The following is a 19137-nucleotide window of genomic DNA, read 5'->3' as shown; positions in this document are numbered from 1 at the left end:
GAGTGGGGGCAGTAATGGGCCACAATGAGACCCCGTTAGCCCAACTGTGATGGGGTTCAGATAAAGTGAGGCCCCAGGCCAAATCCTCCCTGGTTTGGGGGGCTAGAAAATGGATTCTGCCCATCTGCTAACACCCACTGCCCTTTGCACATAGCAGCTTGTTCCCATGAGGATGGTGATGGAGGTGACGGCGATGGCGCGGCACATGTATACGTATACAATACAGGTATATGCTTTGTATCGACGGTTAAGAGTTTTAAGCCTATAATGAAAAGATTCAGACCTTTGCTTCCTATCATACCCATGCAGCCGGCTTATCAGAGGCTCATCCAAATCCACCTTAAACAGTAGGAAGTGGGTTCTTACTAGAGACAGCTCATCAACCTCAGGGGCCAAAGGGGGCCCCCCCGGGGTGGGGGCGACTGGTTTGGGGGGAGGGGCTGGCGAGGCACAGATGTGGTTGGGCGCATCCCTTTCTTCCATAGTGCGGAAGGCAGCCAGGCCCATGTCATCTTCCTGTATTTCATCCAGTGTTTCGGTGAGGGCCGCCAGCAGGGCTTCATTCTCACTGTCTATTATCTGAAAAGCAAGAGAGATTTGTACAGAGCAGTGAGCGCCAGCCGACATTTTCCATTGCAGGCTACCTCTAGGGGGCGTAACTACAGTTCCCACAAGCTGCCCCACCATATTATTTAAAGGGGGCCTCATTCTTCCATCTAGGGCAGGGGTCAGCAATCTTTCAGAAGTGGTGAGCCGTGTCTTCATTTATTCACTCTAATTTAAGGTTTTGCGTGCCAGTAATACATTAACATTTTTAGAAGGTCTCTTTCTATAAGTCTATAATATATAACTAAACTATTGTTGTATGTAAAGTAAATAAGGTTTTTAAAATGTTTAAGAAGCTTCAATTAAAATTAAATTAAAATGCAGAGCCCCCTGGACCGGTGGCCAGGACCCGGGCAGTGTGAGTGCCACTGAAAATCAACTCACGTGCTGCCTTTGGTTCCTATTACCCCCCACCCCCTGTCCCGATTTTTCACACTTGCTGTCTGGTCACCCTACTTCCATCACTGATGCCAGGTTTGCATCTGCCCTACTCCACTGACTTCAGCGGGACTGCTCCCGATTTACCCCAGGGTGAAAGCAGAATCAGGCCCAAGAGCGGCTGCAATCTGGTCCATTTTATGCAAATTTATTGTGCCCTTCCGATTCCCAGCACGTTGCCACTGCTGGCCTCAGTAGCTCCAAGGGTGGTTGCCCTACAGTAGCCAGTTTGAGAGACCCTGGCCTACTCAACCATCCGTAAATACTCACTTCCAAATGAATGCTGTTAGATGAATTTATTTGGGCTTGGTGCATGGAAAGCTCATTCCTTCAACAGACTGACTGCATTCTTTCAGGATTCACTGAACAGCTCTGAACAGGCGTATTATTTCTCTACTGGGAGGCGGGGGGGAGGGTTAAGTTGCAAGGGCTTGGCTGTATCCTTCTGAATCACGCTTGCACAAGTGTCTTTAAAAAAAAAAAAAACCCACCACCCAACTCAATCCCCCCTTTAAATTAGCAGCTGTTGCCGTGGCTTCCCAGCAGCAGCTTCCTCTCTAACTAACTTCCATCCTTCCTGTTTTGGGCGTATTTCAGACACTCTGAAAACAGGGAAGGACACCCGGTGATGTGTTCTTTCCCCAATTTGTGGGCAGCTGGCATGAAGCTGTGACCACAATTTCCACCTGACTTGCTCTCTTGCTTCTGACCAGCACTTCCTGAGACTCACTGGGGCTCAGAGGAGTGGGGTGGAGGAATTGGAGCGCCCAACAAAACGAGGGAAGGATATCTGAAGGGCTTAGGCTCAAGGCTGTCCAATGGAAGGGAGTCCAGGGTGTCGTCCTCCCGATTGACCCCCTCCCCTTGGATCCGGCGGAGCACAGGAATGGCACTTGCATGATGGCAGCATTGCCACTGCTGGCCTTTTTGGTAAGCACTATTTAATTCTTAAAGCCCCGATGACTGGAATCAGAGTCTCTCAGCTTTTAATTAAAACTAAGGACGTTTCTAGCCTTTGTGGTTGCAGAAAAGGGTTGAAAATGAGACTGGCGTGAATCTTAAAGGCTCAGAAATCAGAAAGCAAGGAGAAAGAACCCATCATGTATTATTATTTTTTAAACTCATGATTTTTAAGCCATTCTCATGCTTTTGGCTCCTGTCTCGTGATTTCTGAATGCCTGGGGGTGGTAATACCGGGATTGACTTAAGGCTGTACTGTCATGTCATGACACCGTGTCACCCTGCTTGCAGATATTTTGAAAAGAAAGATGCTGTCACTGGCTCTAGGGAAACTAGGAGCGCAAGCCTGTTAAACTCTGACCTGACCAGCACAGGAGATCTGATAGGGCCGCAGGCTTTTCCATCACAGCTCTGCTAATACATCTTTGTCCTGACCTACAACACTCACCGGCTATTCCAGACCTGAACTCCCACACTCAGCTCTGCTGATGCACCTCAACCCCAACCTACAGCCACGACCCTTAACTATTCCAGTCTGGGCTCCCCACGCAGCTCTGCCGATGCCCCTGCCCTGTTGTAACTACCATCATTCAACCATATTGCCAAAGGCCAACATTGGGGCAAAACCCCAGAATGCTGGACGTAAGAAAAGAAGTGACCCAGATTCCGTTCTTCAGGAGGATTCATTTCTATGGGATTATTTACTGTAGCATTCCTGATATAAATAACTGGCAGTAATAGTAGGATAACTGCAGCTCTGCATGTAGCACAGGGAGAAATCTGGGTCTAAAATGAGGCCTAACTGTACGTTAGCACCTGCTAACGAGAATTAAAATACTCTTTTCTTCAACCCGCTAACCCTGTTAGAAGTTTCTACACCAAGACCCGGGGAAAAGGCGTCAGGATGCTCCATTTTTGGCTGCTGTGCGTAGAAGTTCAGTGGGATACATTTCACTGTGTCCTGCTAACGGGCCTGTCTCTTATATTTCTGTTCTGTTTATCTTTTCCCCAGGAAGTTCAGCGGAAAATATGCATCTCGTGATGAAGGTCTGTCAGCTGCTCCGGAGCCTTTTCAAGCACAGCAGCAGCGCAGCGTAAAGGCCAGAACGTTAGTATTGTTATGGTTAAGTTCGGAAATATTGGGGCTTTTTAAAAGTCTCCAAAAAAATGAAACCAGTGCCAAGATCCACAACTGGCTGCTAACGGGCGCCAGTGAGCTGGACTCCAACGCAGGCCCGTCGCTAAACGGGAGAAGAAGAGTCAAGGCTTCTCTCTGTGTGCAACCATCACCTAGGGAAAAGGGGACGTTTCCTTCCCAGTCCAGAGGGGATGGGGCATGTCAAGGCCACAGCTACAAGAGGAAGGATGGTCCCGTGGTTAGAGCATTAGCCTAAGACTTGGAAGCCACAAGTTTAATTCCATACTCAGCCACAGATTCCCTGGGTGACCTTGGACAAGTCCCTTAGTCTCTCTGTGCCTCAGTTCCCCCTCTGTACAATGGAGATAATAGCCCTGCCCTAACTCTCAGGGTTTTTGGGAGGCGCTCAGATGGTAATGGGGACCATATAAGTACCTTAGCAATCTAGATAGACAAACAGGTATTTACAGAAGGGAGGGGACCTGCTGCCCATTTCTGCCTTTCCCCCCATTCTGTTAGCACTTGTAACCTACCATCATGTTCCTCCTAAACTGCCTAGAGGTGCTGCTTGTGGTGGTGCCAGATGTTTCTGGGGGAGACACAGCCAGTGTGTCCAAAGAGCTCACAATCCCCCTCCAGCTATGTGGAGCCTACACACTGCGTCCAACCAATGGGCCAGCTCGTCTCTTGTCCCACCTCCAGCAGGGGCTATCCCTGATGCTTCAGAAGAAAGTGCCCTTACTCCATGCAGTGCTGTGATTCCTTCCCTGTCGATTACTAGATGCCCTGCCAAATGAGGTTTGAGTACCTTTTCTTAGCACATCACTGCAAATGTCAGTGCTGATGACAAAAACAATCCCATTCTTTTTTTTTTAAATCCAGCAATTGACTCTGGCTTTCTGTGAGACTCACATGCAAATTCCTTGCTTGTTGAAGGGGCTACCCCACTGACTTGTTTTAAAAGCACCAACTCTGTTTTTTCTATTGCAAACCAATGTATCTGCACGAGAGAGGCCAGAAGCAGCCTCTCCTTAGCCCCCTTGCACTGGAAGATCAGATCCAGAGATGAATTTGTGTGTCTGGAAGAAGCACCCAAATGTCAGTGAAGTCTGGATTTGGATCTGATTCTGGATCCAAACTTGGTGACTTAGGTCCAGTTCTACATTGTAAGCAAGGTGTTTGTTTACGACTATCAGTCTGGTGCGCCTGGTAATCTACCCACCTAACCCCCGTTTATATACACACAGGCATAGACACACCCAGGGACAATGATAAAGCTTAGCACGAATACTGCATTGCCCAACCATAGACCTCAAAGCCTTCTGGATGGGGAACACACTTCATCATCCCCAGGTTACAAGTGGGGACACTGAGGCAGGGAAAAGCTGCTGGTCTAAGGTCACACAGGAAGCCAGTGGCACAGCTGGGCTGCACAACCACGTTTCCTGTCTCCCAGCCCTGGGTCCCACCCATCCACTGCCACGCTGCCTCCTGATTGCACAATAGTGGAGCGGAGTCTGGAGTGACAGGGCTGTGGGGGAGAGAGGGTGAACTAACATCCTGTGTGTGACCCATGAGTGGGCTGAGTGGGCCTCTTCCTACTTGCTCATGAGACAATCTAGAGCGCCTCCCCCCGAATGCAGATCAGCTATTAGCATGATGCTCGCATGTCTATTTAGAGCGCAAGTCAGTGAGAGAGAGTCCCTGCTATAAATAAACCTGTGCGCAGAATGCAGAGGTGATGCTGAAGCTGGAGAGTGAGATAAAAGGGAAGCTGTTTTCTGCATGCTGGAAATTAACATTCCTGTGCCACACCGCTCCATGCTGCTGCTGAGCCTCTTAGAAACCACCGCCGCCACCCACCCCAGCACAATCTGTCAGACCTAAAATCAAACAGGATGCACTAGGCACTACGCTGTAATTTCCTTTTAATAATACATCACAGGAGGATCGGCTCAGCAGCCCTCTTCTATTCTTCCACCTCCTCATTATAGCCTTACTCCGCTTGCCCCATTTAGAAACGGAGTGCAAATTAATGGAGCACTAATCAGCTGGGGAAGAGATATTAATAACCCGGACCCCCTCCCCTCCTCATCCCACCACCTGTCCTCTGCTTCCCCAGGCTGATCTAGGAGAAGGAAGGAGATGAGGCGATGTTACCTGAGGAGAAGCCCACAGAAGGCCTTGGCTTCAATGGGCTTGATATGCAGCACTGGGCAGTGACTGTGTGTGTCCGTGTAGTGAGGTATGTGCACATGGACTGGGTGCCCCACGCTACCCGTGCTGGCTCCCCGTGCTGCAGGTGGGGCTGGGGGGTGCTGGCAGGGGTTGGACAGGCAGTTCGGGGAGTGGGAAAACTGTTCTCGGTGACCATGCCCCTTAGAGAGACCCTGCTCCAAAGCCCCCTGGAGTAAATGGGGTGCTTTCCGCTGACATCAGTGGGACCTGGATAGGGTCCATAGCGAATGGCCAGGACAGACTAACCCCAGATCGCTCAGTCTTTACTGCTCTTCTTTGGCTAGGCTAGGGGACAACACAGCAATCCCTCCCCTTCCCCAGACGCCACTTCCTCCTTTCAGTGGGCTGAATGGACAACATCAGTGCCCTGTAGTTGTAGGTGGTGGGTGGGGGAGGAGAGGAAGACCCAGGAGGAAAGATTCGCCCCGGAGTGAAAGTGCCGCTTGGTGGCCTCTGCCTTGGGCCAGGGAGCTGCATGGCACACGGTACCTGAAGGAGCTCAGAGTCGTCTGTGCTGTACTGACTGGACTCGGTCTCGGAGTGCTCGGCACACCACTGCAGCTCGCTGAAGCAGCTGGCAGAGTCAAAGTCACTGGCGTCCAACGGGGACAGGTCAATCTCAGGGAAATCGGAGTAAAGGTGCTCCTCGCCAGACACCTCGTACTGTGAAGAGACAAGAGGAGGTGAGCCTGGCCATCCTCTCCTCCACCTGCCAGCACCAGAGAAGCCTGATACAGCAGCCAAAGCTCAGGGCCTCATGAAATGCGCGTTGAGTTGCATCTGACTGAGGGTGCCGAAACATTGCCCAACCACGGGCCACCTTGGCAACTTACCAGGAGCCCAAAAACCAAACCGCATCTGCTTAAAATGAGCGGATTTCAACAGACTTCAACTTGAATGCAGAGATGTGGCCTGCAGAGACTTCAGCTCCCAGCATGCAATGCTCCATCTCTAGTCAAGTGGCTGGGATAAAGACAGAGCATTGCATGCTGGGAGCTGTAGTGTTAATGTGCTACCCCCAATATTAAAGTTGAGAGCAGCAGAGGGAAGCATTACTGAGTATTATGGGTCATATTTACCCCAGGAGCAGCTTACTGGCATATGGCCCAGTTTGGAGCAATTACATGGCAGTGAAGTGGCACAGGAGATCATTGTGAACTTTGCCAATCAACGGGGAGTGCCCACATCATTTCAAGTTCACATCAGAAACTTCGGAAAGCTGCCCTGCAAGGCTGCAATTCAAAACTGCCACAAAACTGTGCTCCAGTATCTATGTGTCAGAAGCTCCGGCGCAGGTTCTGCCAGTGTCACAACGGGGTGCTTTTGCAAGGGAATACCTTGGTCTCCTCTAGCGAGCACAAGCTCAAAACCATACAGGCCAGATGCTGGCAAAGCAGCAGTCCGGCTCTTCAGGGAAAATTAAGCCACTCCAGCCTTTGGTGACGTGCTGCAGACAGCCAGGGCTAATCCCACTGCCCTGATAAATCAGCAACTAGAGAGGAGAGCAAGAGGCTTACAGGGCACATAAGACAGCCCTGCTCTGGGCAAGACTTTTGGGTGGATGGTTTCACAGCTAGACAAGTCAGCTCTTCCGTCTCCCAAACCCATCTTCTTGCCCCTCTGCCTTCCCACATCCTCCCACCTGTCACTTGACTCAAACTCTGTAACCCCAGCCATCACTGTATCGCCTCCAAATTATCCAACCTTCAGTGTCAAGTCAGTTTCACATTCCCCCTGCAGCCAAGTCACTGAGGAAGGCAACACAGACTCTTAATTCCCCATCTCTCTTTCCATTGTGTCCAACCCAGCGTGCGCGCACACACACACTCAAAAAACCTAGTGTAGAGAGGAATCAATTCCTGGCGCACACAGGCCAATCTAAGCTCTAGGAACAGAGCTAAAAATATCCATTTAATCATGAAAAGCAGCTGAGACCTGCCCCGTTTCCACCTCCTTCCCGATGGCTGCCTTGCTGCAAAGCCACACAGCTCTCTGAGGGGCAGAACATATGATTGTGTTACACACCGGCACAACGGACACACAAGTGGCCAAGGGCAAGGCCCCCACTGACATTATGCCAATGCCCTGCCAACCAGAGAGCGTGGGTATGTGAAAGGCACTGGCTGCGGGGGCCAGGAATGAATGTGAAGGGGGGATTTGTTTAAAGCAAAAAGTGAGCCCCCCTCCAGGCCAATGCTAATTTGAAAGTGTGTCGTATGGTTTGGGTGTCTCAGTCAATGTGTTCCAATTATTGAGTACAGAGAGGAATCTCTTCATTCCTGACCCTCTTCTGTTCCAGCTGCACCCCGCACCCTTCCCCCCAGCCCCAGACAGGGTCTTATTCCCACTGAGGTTGCATGGAAACCTGGCTGGCTAATGCAGAGTTGGTTTGAAATTAGCACTTTGTCTGGCAGCCCTGAAGGCTGAAGGCCTCATCTCTGCACCTGGAGCAGGCACAGCCGCCTAGTGGAAGGTTAAGATTCCCACACACGCTGCCCCTGCAAACAGGTCTCCCCCTGCGCTGGGGTGAGTGTCCATCAGACTCCATGGCCCATTCATACTCTGATCCTGCCTCTGCTAAAGTCAGGGGCCCAACTCCCAGTGACTTCAACAGAGCAGGCTCCCAGTCCTTCCCTTCTGAGCAGAGGTCACCAACTCCTTTCATGCCACTCACCACAAGTCATTCATTAGTAATAGTTTGTCTGCCTCTACTAATGGCCAGGGCAGGATTCGAACCTAGCGGCGAAAGGCGTGACACAATTCTTGCCGTTATTGGCTAATCCGTGGGTGTTTTCTGATGAATGGGGAAGCAAGTTTATTTATACGGTGAGTGCATTTCAGATCAGACAAACATCTGAGCATTCGAGAGGCTGTGAGGAGAGAAAAAACACCCCAGGCGCTGCGTTAAAGCGCCCTAAATAATCTTTTCAGGATTCAACAAGTGGAAGTAAAATCTACTTCGCAAGAAGTTACAGGAATAGAAGAGACAGTTTCACTCTTTTTTTTTAATCTGGGGTTACTGGTCTAGTTTCCTGAGGCTGGGGAATGGGACTGTGTGTCCTGTCCATATTTTCCAGTCTGTCTTAGGACACTGTTCCACAAGCAGTGAACATTACACCCCTCAGCTTCCTTCTCTCTTTATCAACACCACCCTTGGGGAAGGCGATAGGAAGGACAAATGGTCTGGAGGGTGCCTGCAAGGAGCATTGTGAGTGGGTTTCATGTGGCTGGGAGCTGAGGCACCAGAGCCTTACAGAGAGACAGACCCTAACCGAGCACTATAACAAGGCTCCAAGTACCTTCATACAGCTGCACTCATCCTGCTCAACACAGGGCAAAATTCCAACAAGCAACAGAGAAACCGGTTTCAAACTATGAATGGCTCTGAAAGCATTTTCTCCATCGTCTTTCCCACTGGCAAGGCTGCATTACAATGTGTGTTTCTGTATGTAGGAAGCACCCTCATGCCAAAGGATCCCAGAAGTTTTTTACAGCTACAGAGACAAAACCCACTTGCCTTGCTACCCCAGTGGTGCCAATAAGTCTGATTCAAGCAAGTAAGGCAAACAGGATTGGGCCCATTGCTCCATCTCTGGCATGCACCATGGCATCAAGAGGGACAGCCAAGTGCCAGAAGCAAACTGCGTAAGATAGTGGGAAGGAGAAATGCTGACCAAGGCCACCAGGGCAAACCCATGAAGGGCTGCAGGATCTTTAAAGTTCACGCAGGCCTGCCAGGGCCCTGGCTTTTAACTCCTCACCCAGCCGGCCTCCCATGCTGTAAATGGCCCAAATTCATTTAGAAGGACGAAGAGTCAAGTCAAACCTGTGGGTCCAGGGAATGGGAGGATTTCAAATCAGAAGCTTTGGATTTCCCCTGAGCCAACCCCTTGTAGACTTACAGGGATACAGTTTCCTGCCTTTACCCTCCCGCTTTCTGCATCTGCTCTTGGATGGATATGGTTTAGCTCTGGGGCACTGGTGCCCTTTGGGCTTTCAGATTCCCCCATCACCTGTTACAGTGCGGTCCTGATTTCCTTCCGTGTTTCTTGTGTCTACCCCCAAAAATATCCATTTACAGCAATTGCTCTGGCTCCCTCCATCCCCCAAATCTTCCCATGGGAACAGAGGCAACCGTTTTTATTTTTAGAAACCCCCTTTTTAGATATATTTTCAATTAAAAAAGCAAACAGTCAGATTCTCCTGCTTTCTTTGATATGCCACAAGGAAAAAGATCCTGGCGTTGAGATCACAAGGAGCAGCTGACACCTGCACTTGGGACATCTTTTGATCCTCTCTACAGATGCGACACGTACCCATTCCCGATAGAGCTGTGTAAAAATAAACTCCTGCAACCTAATGCCTCCTTGGAATGCTGAGCTGCCCAGCTGGCACTCGGGTGGGGGGAACAAATGAAATCAGTGTCTTGGTAATGCCATGCTGCTGCTTGAGCCCCATTCCAAGGGACTGGCCAGTTCAGGGTACTAGGAACCACAACTCTGTATCCCGCTCAGGTTGGCAGTGCCCAAAAGTCATTCCCGTCCGACTGGTGTTTGGAGGGACCCCATATGTGAAAAGTGGGGAGAGCCTTAGTTTGGTTCCTAGCAGACAGACGGTACAAACCACCACCACAGCTAGCACCTTCTCCACATGGTAGCCAAGGACTGAATGAGCTCCCTGCTGTGACACCCTATTATCCAGGCCACAGTTGAGGTGGGGTAGAAAGAAGATGGCGTTGCCAGAGTGGTATCAGCTCTATCAATGGAGAACTTGTCTCCAGGGGATTTATCAATCCCAGCACTTTTGCCCAGTACAAAGTTCACTTTAGCAATGAGGAAAGAATCCCATTTTGGCTGCCTGCCATGGAGAAATAGAATAAAGGCACTTGGCAGGAGGGCAGGTTATAGTATTTTCAATTCTTCCCCTCCCCCTACCCTAGTCAGGTGATAGGGGAATGGTAGGTAGGACTTGGCTATGCTGGGTCTGCTGCCCATGGAGACTGGATCTGGGCTGGTCCAGCTTTCCTTTTCCCCCACTCTGTGCCTTTCCTGCTGGCTTGGGGAGGAACAAACTTTGTTCTAATTTCACTCAAGAGTTTATAGGGAAAACTGCTGAGCTCCAATGCTCACGAACCAGGTGTCTGGAGTGACGGATGGCTCAGAATTTTCAAGTCTCTCTCCATGGGTGTTTGCTGGCCACACACCAAGAACCAAAGGGCAAAGTTCAGAGATGTGCCCAGGGGATTTGAGAATCAACTGATCATCACTCCAGATCCATAGGGGAAAACCCACCCGACTTCAGTGGGACTGGGAACCAGTGCAGCATCCCTATGCCACAGTGGGATGCACTTCATTTTGGAAATGACTCCAGCTTCTCACAACCCACTGGGAAAAGGGGCAAGAGCCGGTGGGGGTGGTCACAAGGCTGCCATTTGCAGCACCGTATAGGTACCATGAGGTCAGTAATCACATGACCACAAAGGTGGGGAGGTGAAGGCAGAAGCAAAACTTCGAAGATAACTCAGAATATCTACATTGGTGTTTCCATTTCTCACCTAACAGAGGGGTTTTAAGGTGGGAGGGTTGGATTTGTGCCTGTCAAATTCAAGATCATATAGGATGACCCTAGCCATGATGGACTGGCACGTGAGGATCAAGGCTACCGCAGAGCACCCAGCAGCCTGTCAAAAATACAAGACGTGCAATTTCGATGGCTTACATGACAGTGACTTTAAGATGGCTTCCATGGCTTTCCTGAAATCATGAGTTTCCTGCATGCTCCTTTCTGGGAGAAAAGATCTGAGTTATTGACTGAAGTAGGACAGAGAAGCTGCCGACAGTCGGATACGCATTGCAAAGAGCTGTACTTCAACAGAGACTCTGGTTACCGGATGGATAGAGCACTGAAACTACTATTAATTTACTGTTAAGCACCGGGAGCAGGCTCCCTGCTGTGAGGAGCTTATAACTTAAATAGACGATGACACAGAATGCACTGGCAGACTCTGAGGCAGCCTCTGTCCTAGGGCATTTTGTGTTTGTTTTTTTAATTCTCAGAAGTGGGTGACAGCCCACAAGGGCCCCCTCTATCTGCAGCAGAGAGCCAAGCTCTTCTTTTACCCCACCAGCCTGCTCCAGGGAACACCTGACAAACAATTCAAATAGTGGATTCACAAGGCAGGAAGTGTTTTCCCTTCTTTCAGAATTGAATGTGGACTTATATGTGGACTTGGGCTCCACAGACTGAGGTGGGCTCCGGGGAAGAATTTGAAAACCAGAGTTCTGCTGCAGGAATGCCCCTTATGAGCATGACCCAGACAGCGTGCCCACCCCTCCTTTGAGGCCGTGATGTATAAACTGCCCGGGGCTTAGCCGGAATTACCTTTAAAGAGAGATGAACGAGGCTCATGCGTCCAAGGCCAGGACAGAGCCGGTTCTAGAACTAGAGAGGTAGAAGTTTAGCGGCGTCTCAGTAGGGTTTTTTCCATCTCTTCGGAGAGCCAAATAAAGAGTGTGGGCTGGATGCCCAGCTGATGTAAACTGACACAGTTCCACTGACGTCAAAGGAGGATCTGTCCCTCACTTTTAATTATTTGGGTAATATCTCTCAAGTCAGTGATTCCCTCTGACCCCATCCCCCAGCCCCATGTACGCTCTGGTGCTGAGCTGTCTAAGAAACTAGCCAGTGTCAGCTATCCTGTTGGCTTCTTAGAAGCAGGGCAGGAGGAGAAGCCAATGGCGAAGTTAGTTCCCTGCCTGACAGCACTCACCAGCACAGCCCGCCAGCAGCAATTTCGAATGTTGTTAAAGAGAAAAACAATATTTGACATAATTGCTGTGGGCTGTTACAACAGAGAGAACAGGGCTGGGAAATGCAGCCTGGGCTGCTCTAACATGCCAAGTTGCTTGATTGCTGAATTCTTTGGCTTGTGGCAGAGATGCCCCATTGATCGGGGCTATGCCCCAAGAAGTCCCTGATTCAGCAGTTTGGACCCAAACTCTACTCTGGTTGCAACAGGAAGAGTAGGTCCCAGTTCTCTTTGCCACCTTGGACACAGGGCTGGAACAGGACATTTATCTGGAAAGCTGAAGTCTCTGAATGTTCTCCTTCTAGAGCTGTTTAACCCACGTGTTAGCATGTGGGAGGCCTTCTCTCGAAAGCTACGTGAAGTGTCTCCCTGAGACCAACTGCAATTCAAATATTGGATTAACAAGACAGGGAATGTTTTCCCTTCTTTTAAAACTAAATGTGAACTTGGGCTCTACAGATTAGACAGCTCCACAAAGGCCTCCCTCTTCTGCGGAGTGTGCTAGGCTTCGGGCCTATATCCAGGGCTTTGAATGTGCTGGCTCCTTCAAACCAGGCTGGATTAGCAAGAAAAACTGGGCCCGCAGCCTCCTCGCTACAGCTCAGGAGGGACCCTCTATCAGAAGCAGGAAGCCGAGCTCATTTCTGCCCCATCAGCCAGCTCCAGGTAACAGTCGATGGCATATGCTCAGAGGATACAAATCGGACTTTGCCTGCAAGTCTTAGAGTTGAGCGGAAGTGGGGGGGAAGCTGGGAGTTCAGCCGTGTCGAAGCAAACCACCCATCCTGCAGCCTTCAAGACAAGCATTGTGGGCTTTGCTTTTTCATCTTACCGAATGCAGGCTGCAGAAGGCAAGCTTTAACCCAGTGCCTCTCCAAGACGATATCGGCACACAGGCCCCCGTCTGTAATCTGTGCACTTTCTTGGAAAGAAACACAATTCCCGTACTATTTCTACATGATCTCTGAAGAATTGTAACTCTGCTACCACGTGGGCAGCTAAAATAGTGCAGGCCAGCATTTCAGTAGCATCGAGCCAGCTGCTCTGCCTGGTGCTGGAACCCACTGGGCAATCAGTGTTGAATTTCTCCCTATGTTAATGCTTACCTGAGCTTTTAGCCTCTGAAAATGCTTATTACCAGGAAAAAAGCCCTGCTTCTCAGGGTGAGGTGTACAAAACAACCATGAGGACAGCTGAATCTATAGTGGATTATTATCTACACTGCACTGAGGGATCTAGTGGAACAAGGCACATGTAGGTCTTGCCTCCACTGGGATTTTCTGCTCCCATGTAGCTACCCCAGCGTCGATATGCTGCACTTGTGCAGTGGGTCTGTTAATCTCAACATCATTATAGTTACACTGGTGCAAATTTCCCTAGTCCAGGAAACCCCTGATTCCAACACCTTACGTCACGGCAAAGTACTTTGCAGTGCAGCTCAAAGTGCCCTCGGTAATCACATGCAAATTGCGCTCAGGTTTAGCGAGGCTGCAAAAGTTTAAGCTTCTAAAGTCTGCGGCTGCTAAAATGCTGCTGGACTGACTGCAACAGCTTCTCAATAACTTAATCCTGTTTAAGCCTCGAAGGCCAGATTTACATTGTCATTTGCATAAACGTCCCCAGGATGCTTTGCAATAGGCTTGTCATTCAAACGCCGCTTTGCGGCTCTCTAGGCTGAGCAAGAAAAAGGAAGAAAAGTGACGGTACCCGGAGAGGCTGTAGGAAGCAATAACCTCAGCCAGAAACAAGCAGCCATCTACTCATAAAGAGACGTGGCTTCTGCGGTGACTCATCCAACCCCGTACAGAGCCTTCCTCTCATGACTAAGTGCCTACTCGAAGCATTAAGAGAGAAATATACATTAGCACTGAGGAGAGAGCCCCAAATTAGCCAGTAGCGTTTTAGTTGGGTCACAAACCGACACAAGGTGACCAAATACACAGACCGCGCAGGGCTCCTTCAGTGACGCACTCAGAGCCCAAGGGCTGGAGACAGCACCAGAAGGGTTGCGCACGCGGGTGCAGGTTAATGTCTGCGTGTCTGAAAGGCAGGGGAGCTTTGCTCTCACTCTGGGTTGTTTCTAAAAAGGACAGAAAATCCTTGTGCGGGGGTTTTGGCGAGAGCCGTCTGGGCTTACCAGGGAAATCCGTAATTACCGACGGTTTGAAATGCGGATTACGGACATCCAGGGAGACAGACACAGAGATTGTTTCGCTCTGATGAACTTCTGACCCGGCTGTCAGGATCGGCTCTCGTGTAATGCTTCCGGCCCATGTATCTGACCCCAAGAGGTGCTGAGCACCCCACTGGCTGAGATGGGAGGCGCAGGGCCTCCATACTTTCCTAGGGCTGCTGCGCTGAATGGGTTTGCTTTCTAGAAATAAGCATTTCTAGGTGAAGCATGTCAGGGTGGGGGCGGAGGGGGGAGGGAGTGACCGGAGTAAGCATGTGGCTAGTACACGTGGGGATCTGACATGTGCGTGTGGCTGCAGGGGGTTTGTGCACACAAGGAGTGTGATGAGTCTGGAAATGGGGCCCTTCAATGGACACAATGGGCCAATCTCAGCTCCGGAGCAAGTGTACCCAGTTCCCACTGCAGTCAAAGTGAGCCCACGCTCAGACAGCACTGAGCTTGGCCTAATTAGTCTGACCCCTCCTGAAGGGTTATATCTGAGGCCCACGTTCCCTGGGGCAGCAGGGACTGGGAGCTCCACAGAGCTGGCCAGTGCAGCCCGGCGTGGGGGAGCACCTCGTGTCACCCCAAGTGGCCACCTCTTCCTGGGGCTCAGAGCAGCATTCGCAGACTAATGTCAGAGCTGGGTCCGTCCCCTCCTCATCCACTGCAGTGCAGACCCCAGGAGTGTTGGGGAAGAGCTAAGGGCGGCCGAAACAGCCATGCCATGTTAGAGCAGAAGCAAGAGGCGCTGGAGGAGTCTGTGGCTTTTGCACATCTAGAATGTGCAAAGTGTCCCGAGCTGGGAATTGAATAGACCCAGCTTCACTGCAGCTGCGTTATAAAAGAGAGGAGCGTGTACGGCGCCACAGCCATATAGACAGTAGAGCAAATGGTACTGTCCTCCTTTCCCTCTGTCCGAGGCTTTCCCACCCTGATGGCTGACACCTTCGCTAGGAGAGAAAGAGCTTGCAAAATCCTAATCCAGGTGAGTCCCTTAGAAAGAAATGATTTCAGCTCTACCTAACTGAAGGCCTCGCTCACACTAGCCAGCCCCCATCAGTCACTCCAGGGAAAAGCTGCTTTCGGCAGAATCCTGCCGGACTTCCATGGATTGCTGGCATCTTCCGGGTTCCTGGGCGGTGAGCCTTGTTATCAGCCACCCCAAGCAGGATTCCGGTCCAGGCCTCCTCTTCCTCCCTGGCTCCAGAAAAAGGGCCATCGTTTGGCAAGGACACCGCTGTCCCACCCCTGCACCCCTCTCTACTTGAGTCAGAATATGGTGTTGGGGTGAAGGGTGGAGGAGAGGAGTGACTGGTGCAGGGCAGCCCTGGAGATGGAAAAGTAAGTTATAAATACATGTAAATAGGGAGAGAAGGCACCCGGCCGGAGCCGTGAAGGTCACCGCGGTGTGTGCCTGCAGATAAGTAAAGCCCCGCGATGGCATTTGACAAAATGTCACTCCGAATGGGTAGCCGTGGTGTCGGATTGTGTCTTTTGTCAGGCTGCCCCTCTACATGGCGGGATATTTATAGCCGAAGCCTCAAACACCAAGGGCAGCCATTCCTCCTGGGGAGGCAGCGATAGGAGCCGGAGACCCAGCCTGCACCACTCGCAAGCATAAATATTTGACGCGGGGGGGGGAAGGAGGCGGCAGGAATGCTGCCCTGCTGGGCTCCGGAAAGGAGAGACGGGTTCCCTTGGTGCAGAGCGAGCCCCCCGCTGAGGGCTTCTGCTGTGCCCCTCTCCTGGCAGAATGCAAACCTGCCAACTGGAGTCTGGGCCAGGAGTCCCCATGGGGTTTTGATCTGTAAATGCAAGAGGCCGGTGAGCAGGGAGCTCTCTCATTAGGCCTGCACTAAGTTCCCACCCTCCAGCCAAGACACGGACATGAAAGGAGAGGCGCAAAACAACCAAACTGGTGATGCAGGAAGCTCAGTGTGAGCGGAGAGGATGCTATCTCCCACGCACACATGGATCTTCTCACCCTTAGGCTAATGGGGAAGGAGCAGCCAAAATTCCCAGCTTCCTGTATTTGCATACAGGGATTTCCAGGATCTGACTTCCCTGCTAGAATGGGTGGGTTGGAGCCTGTGCATTTTCATTGTGTTTTTAATTAAATGATAATTTCTTTTAAAGATTCAAATTGCTTACTAGGAAACATACCACAGCATTATGTAAGGCCTACACAAATAAATGATAATGATTTACCCTTCTTAGTGCTTTCCTTCTGAGGATCTCAAATATCTTTTATTATTATTGCTATCATTTGTATTATCATAGCAGCAGAAGCCCTAGACATGGATGGACTGGGCCCCTCTGTACAAACACAGAACACAAAAACAAGATCTGCCCCAACAAACTCAAAACCTAAATATAAAACAAGAAACAGATGGAGAAAGACAGACAGATGGGGGAGCACAAGGAACTGATGGTCGTCAGCATGATGGTCCGTGGTCTTAGCACACAAACTACCTAACTGAACACTAAGCCTCACAACACACCAAGTTAGCTGCGTTTTACAGACAGGGAAACTGAGGCATAGAGCAAGATTATGTGACTTGCCTGAGGTCTCATAATGGATCAGTGGCAAAGCTGGAAACAGACCCCAAATCTCCTGACTCCCAGCCCTGTGCTATAGCCCATGGTACAACTCACAAACACATACGGTATCCTTTTGTACTGGCTTTTGCCTTATATAGAAAAAAAGACAGCACTGAAAAGTACCACAAGATATGAGCAATAGAAAATATTAAACATTAACTTAACCTGGCAAAGTACTTTTTTATAGTTTTATCTTTGACATGGAGAAAAGATGGAGGTAATTGCACTAAAGCATCCCTGAGTCATACCATGTATCTCAGAAAGTAAAAAAAAAGGGGCTTAAAATACTGGTAAAATATGCTGAATAAACAAAGGTGAAGCAGAGCATTTCTAAACAAAGGTGTGTTGAATTTGGGAAGGGTTGAAGGAAAGTATATTTTGTCACAGATTAAACAGCCCCATTTTATTACTATAGGGATTTCAACTTCCATTTATTCGTATCTTTCCACATCACACTGTCCATTCTGTTTCGCTGTGTGAACAATGAAACCCACAGGCAATGAGATGAGGTATACCCAAGGTTACTGGTGACAAATCCCACAGCCCCTCCTGACTTCCCCCCAGTAAAGACCTGATTAACACAGAGAAGTAATAATACGGTTATGTTATTTTAGCACCTTTCATCTCAGAGGATCTCAAACTGCTTTACAAACTTAAACCGATATATAGATCTGACTGTGTTCGGGGCTCAATTCACCCGGCACTAAGACGCAGCCACTTCTGCAGTGGAATGTGGCAGTTGTTTAATGGCATGCGGCAATGCTACACAGCGTGTTCGGACAGAGAGAGAGGAGACTCCTTGCCCCCCCACTGAAACCGCAGGAGCGAGTCAGGTAGAATGTAACTGTAAAAAGGACATTCCCAAAGCAGGAGTCTCTGAACAGCAGCATATGGAAATTAGACCTATTGCTTTTGCGGGGAAGCTTGCCACTGGCTCTGCCCTGATTTCCACGGGATGTGCAGCGCTGAGTGAACAGGCCATCCAGGCAGAATGGGCGCATTCAAAGAAATACAATAGGCTGACAAAGATGGGGCAGGTGCACCAGGAAGACAAAAGCCCAAATGCTTCCCCCTGAGGTCCGGGGGTTTACACTAGGAATAAGTTTGGCTACACAGGATGACTTTTTATCCAGCCCGCGTGGGCAAAAAATACAACAGGAGCCTAGCACCACAGAAAACCAGCAACACACTCAGCCCTAGGTGTAACAACAGGGTGATAACGACAGCTGCTCCTCAGCTTGCTGGACAGCAGCATCGCCTCTCTCTGAATGCATTCGGACACTCATGCAGGCCTGATCTCCCCCAGCGAGGGGAGCACTGCATGTGCTCATACACACACCTTGCTGTGCTAATGTGACATGCCAGTTCTATTGCTGCTGGACTATCCCTCAGGCAAGAGGCAACTTGTGATCGCAATCCAAGTGTGACTGGCACAGCTCCATTGGTAGGAGTCAATTTCACCCATACTGACAAAAACGCAGTGCAAAGGGGGCCAGTCCTGAGAGTAAATTGCTGAGATTCCCAGACGTGCCTCTGAGCCCTAATGGTATTTTCTAATAAATCCCTTGCTATCAGCCACACAAAAGAAAGCAGGATAAATAAAAAGCAATAATAGTAAGTATGTGCTGGGTAAGGCACAAAAATGCGAGTGGGAACTGGAACCTCAAACAGGAGCAAATTGGCTTAGGCAGCCAAGCCCTGCAGCAGCAAAAGGTTGTGGGTATGAGCGGGTAAGGAGAGAAGACACTGGTAGATATGGGAAATAACCAGATGTGGTCAGGGGAATCTGTCCAACAAGGGATCTCTTTCCTACCCACTAGGCTTGATTGTCTCCAGGGTAAACTTTCAAGAGCCAGGGATAAAGATCTCTCAGCCGAGAGCCCACGGCTGCAGAATACACTAGCCCTGGAAACAGAGCAGAGACGGAGATCCAACTCTCCAGTTCCAGTGCAAGACTCATCCCTTTGTGTGGCCTTTCTCCAGTAAGGATGCATAGGCGGTCCAAGGCTGAGACATCCCGGGGAGAAGGGAGGGATGGAGGAAGTGACGCAAGCAGATCAGGCTTTGGTTTTTTGATAGACAGAACCTCTGAATGAATGATTTCTGTAGAGACGAGTACTGAATGAGGACCTGGACTCAGAGAACCCCCCATTAATGCCAGCCAGTATCTAG

General features: G+C 50.0%; 1 protein-coding gene across 3 annotated transcripts in view; it reads right to left on the bottom strand.

Annotated features, from left to right (window-relative positions):
* PPARGC1B (PPARG coactivator 1 beta) overlaps positions 1–19137 on the bottom strand; it is a 94080-nt gene that overhangs the window by 24161 nt on the left and 50782 nt on the right. For all 3 annotated transcript variants that reach the window (XM_034778318.1, XM_034778320.1, XM_034778321.1), the window contains exons 2-3: positions 5870–6043; positions 367–579 (exon numbers count right to left, since the gene is read on the bottom strand). In XM_034778318.1, the coding sequence (XP_034634209.1) occupies positions 367–579; positions 5870–6043 (387 nt within the window). The remainder of the gene's footprint in view (positions 1–366; positions 580–5869; positions 6044–19137) is intronic.

Source organism: Trachemys scripta, chromosome 8 (assembly GCF_013100865.1).
Source record: "Trachemys scripta elegans isolate TJP31775 chromosome 8, CAS_Tse_1.0, whole genome shotgun sequence".
In the NCBI taxonomy this organism is placed as follows: Eukaryota; Metazoa; Chordata; order Testudines; family Emydidae; genus Trachemys; species Trachemys scripta.
The sequence above is the reverse complement of the archived record's forward strand: the minus strand, read 5'-3'. Positions and strand labels throughout refer to the sequence as shown.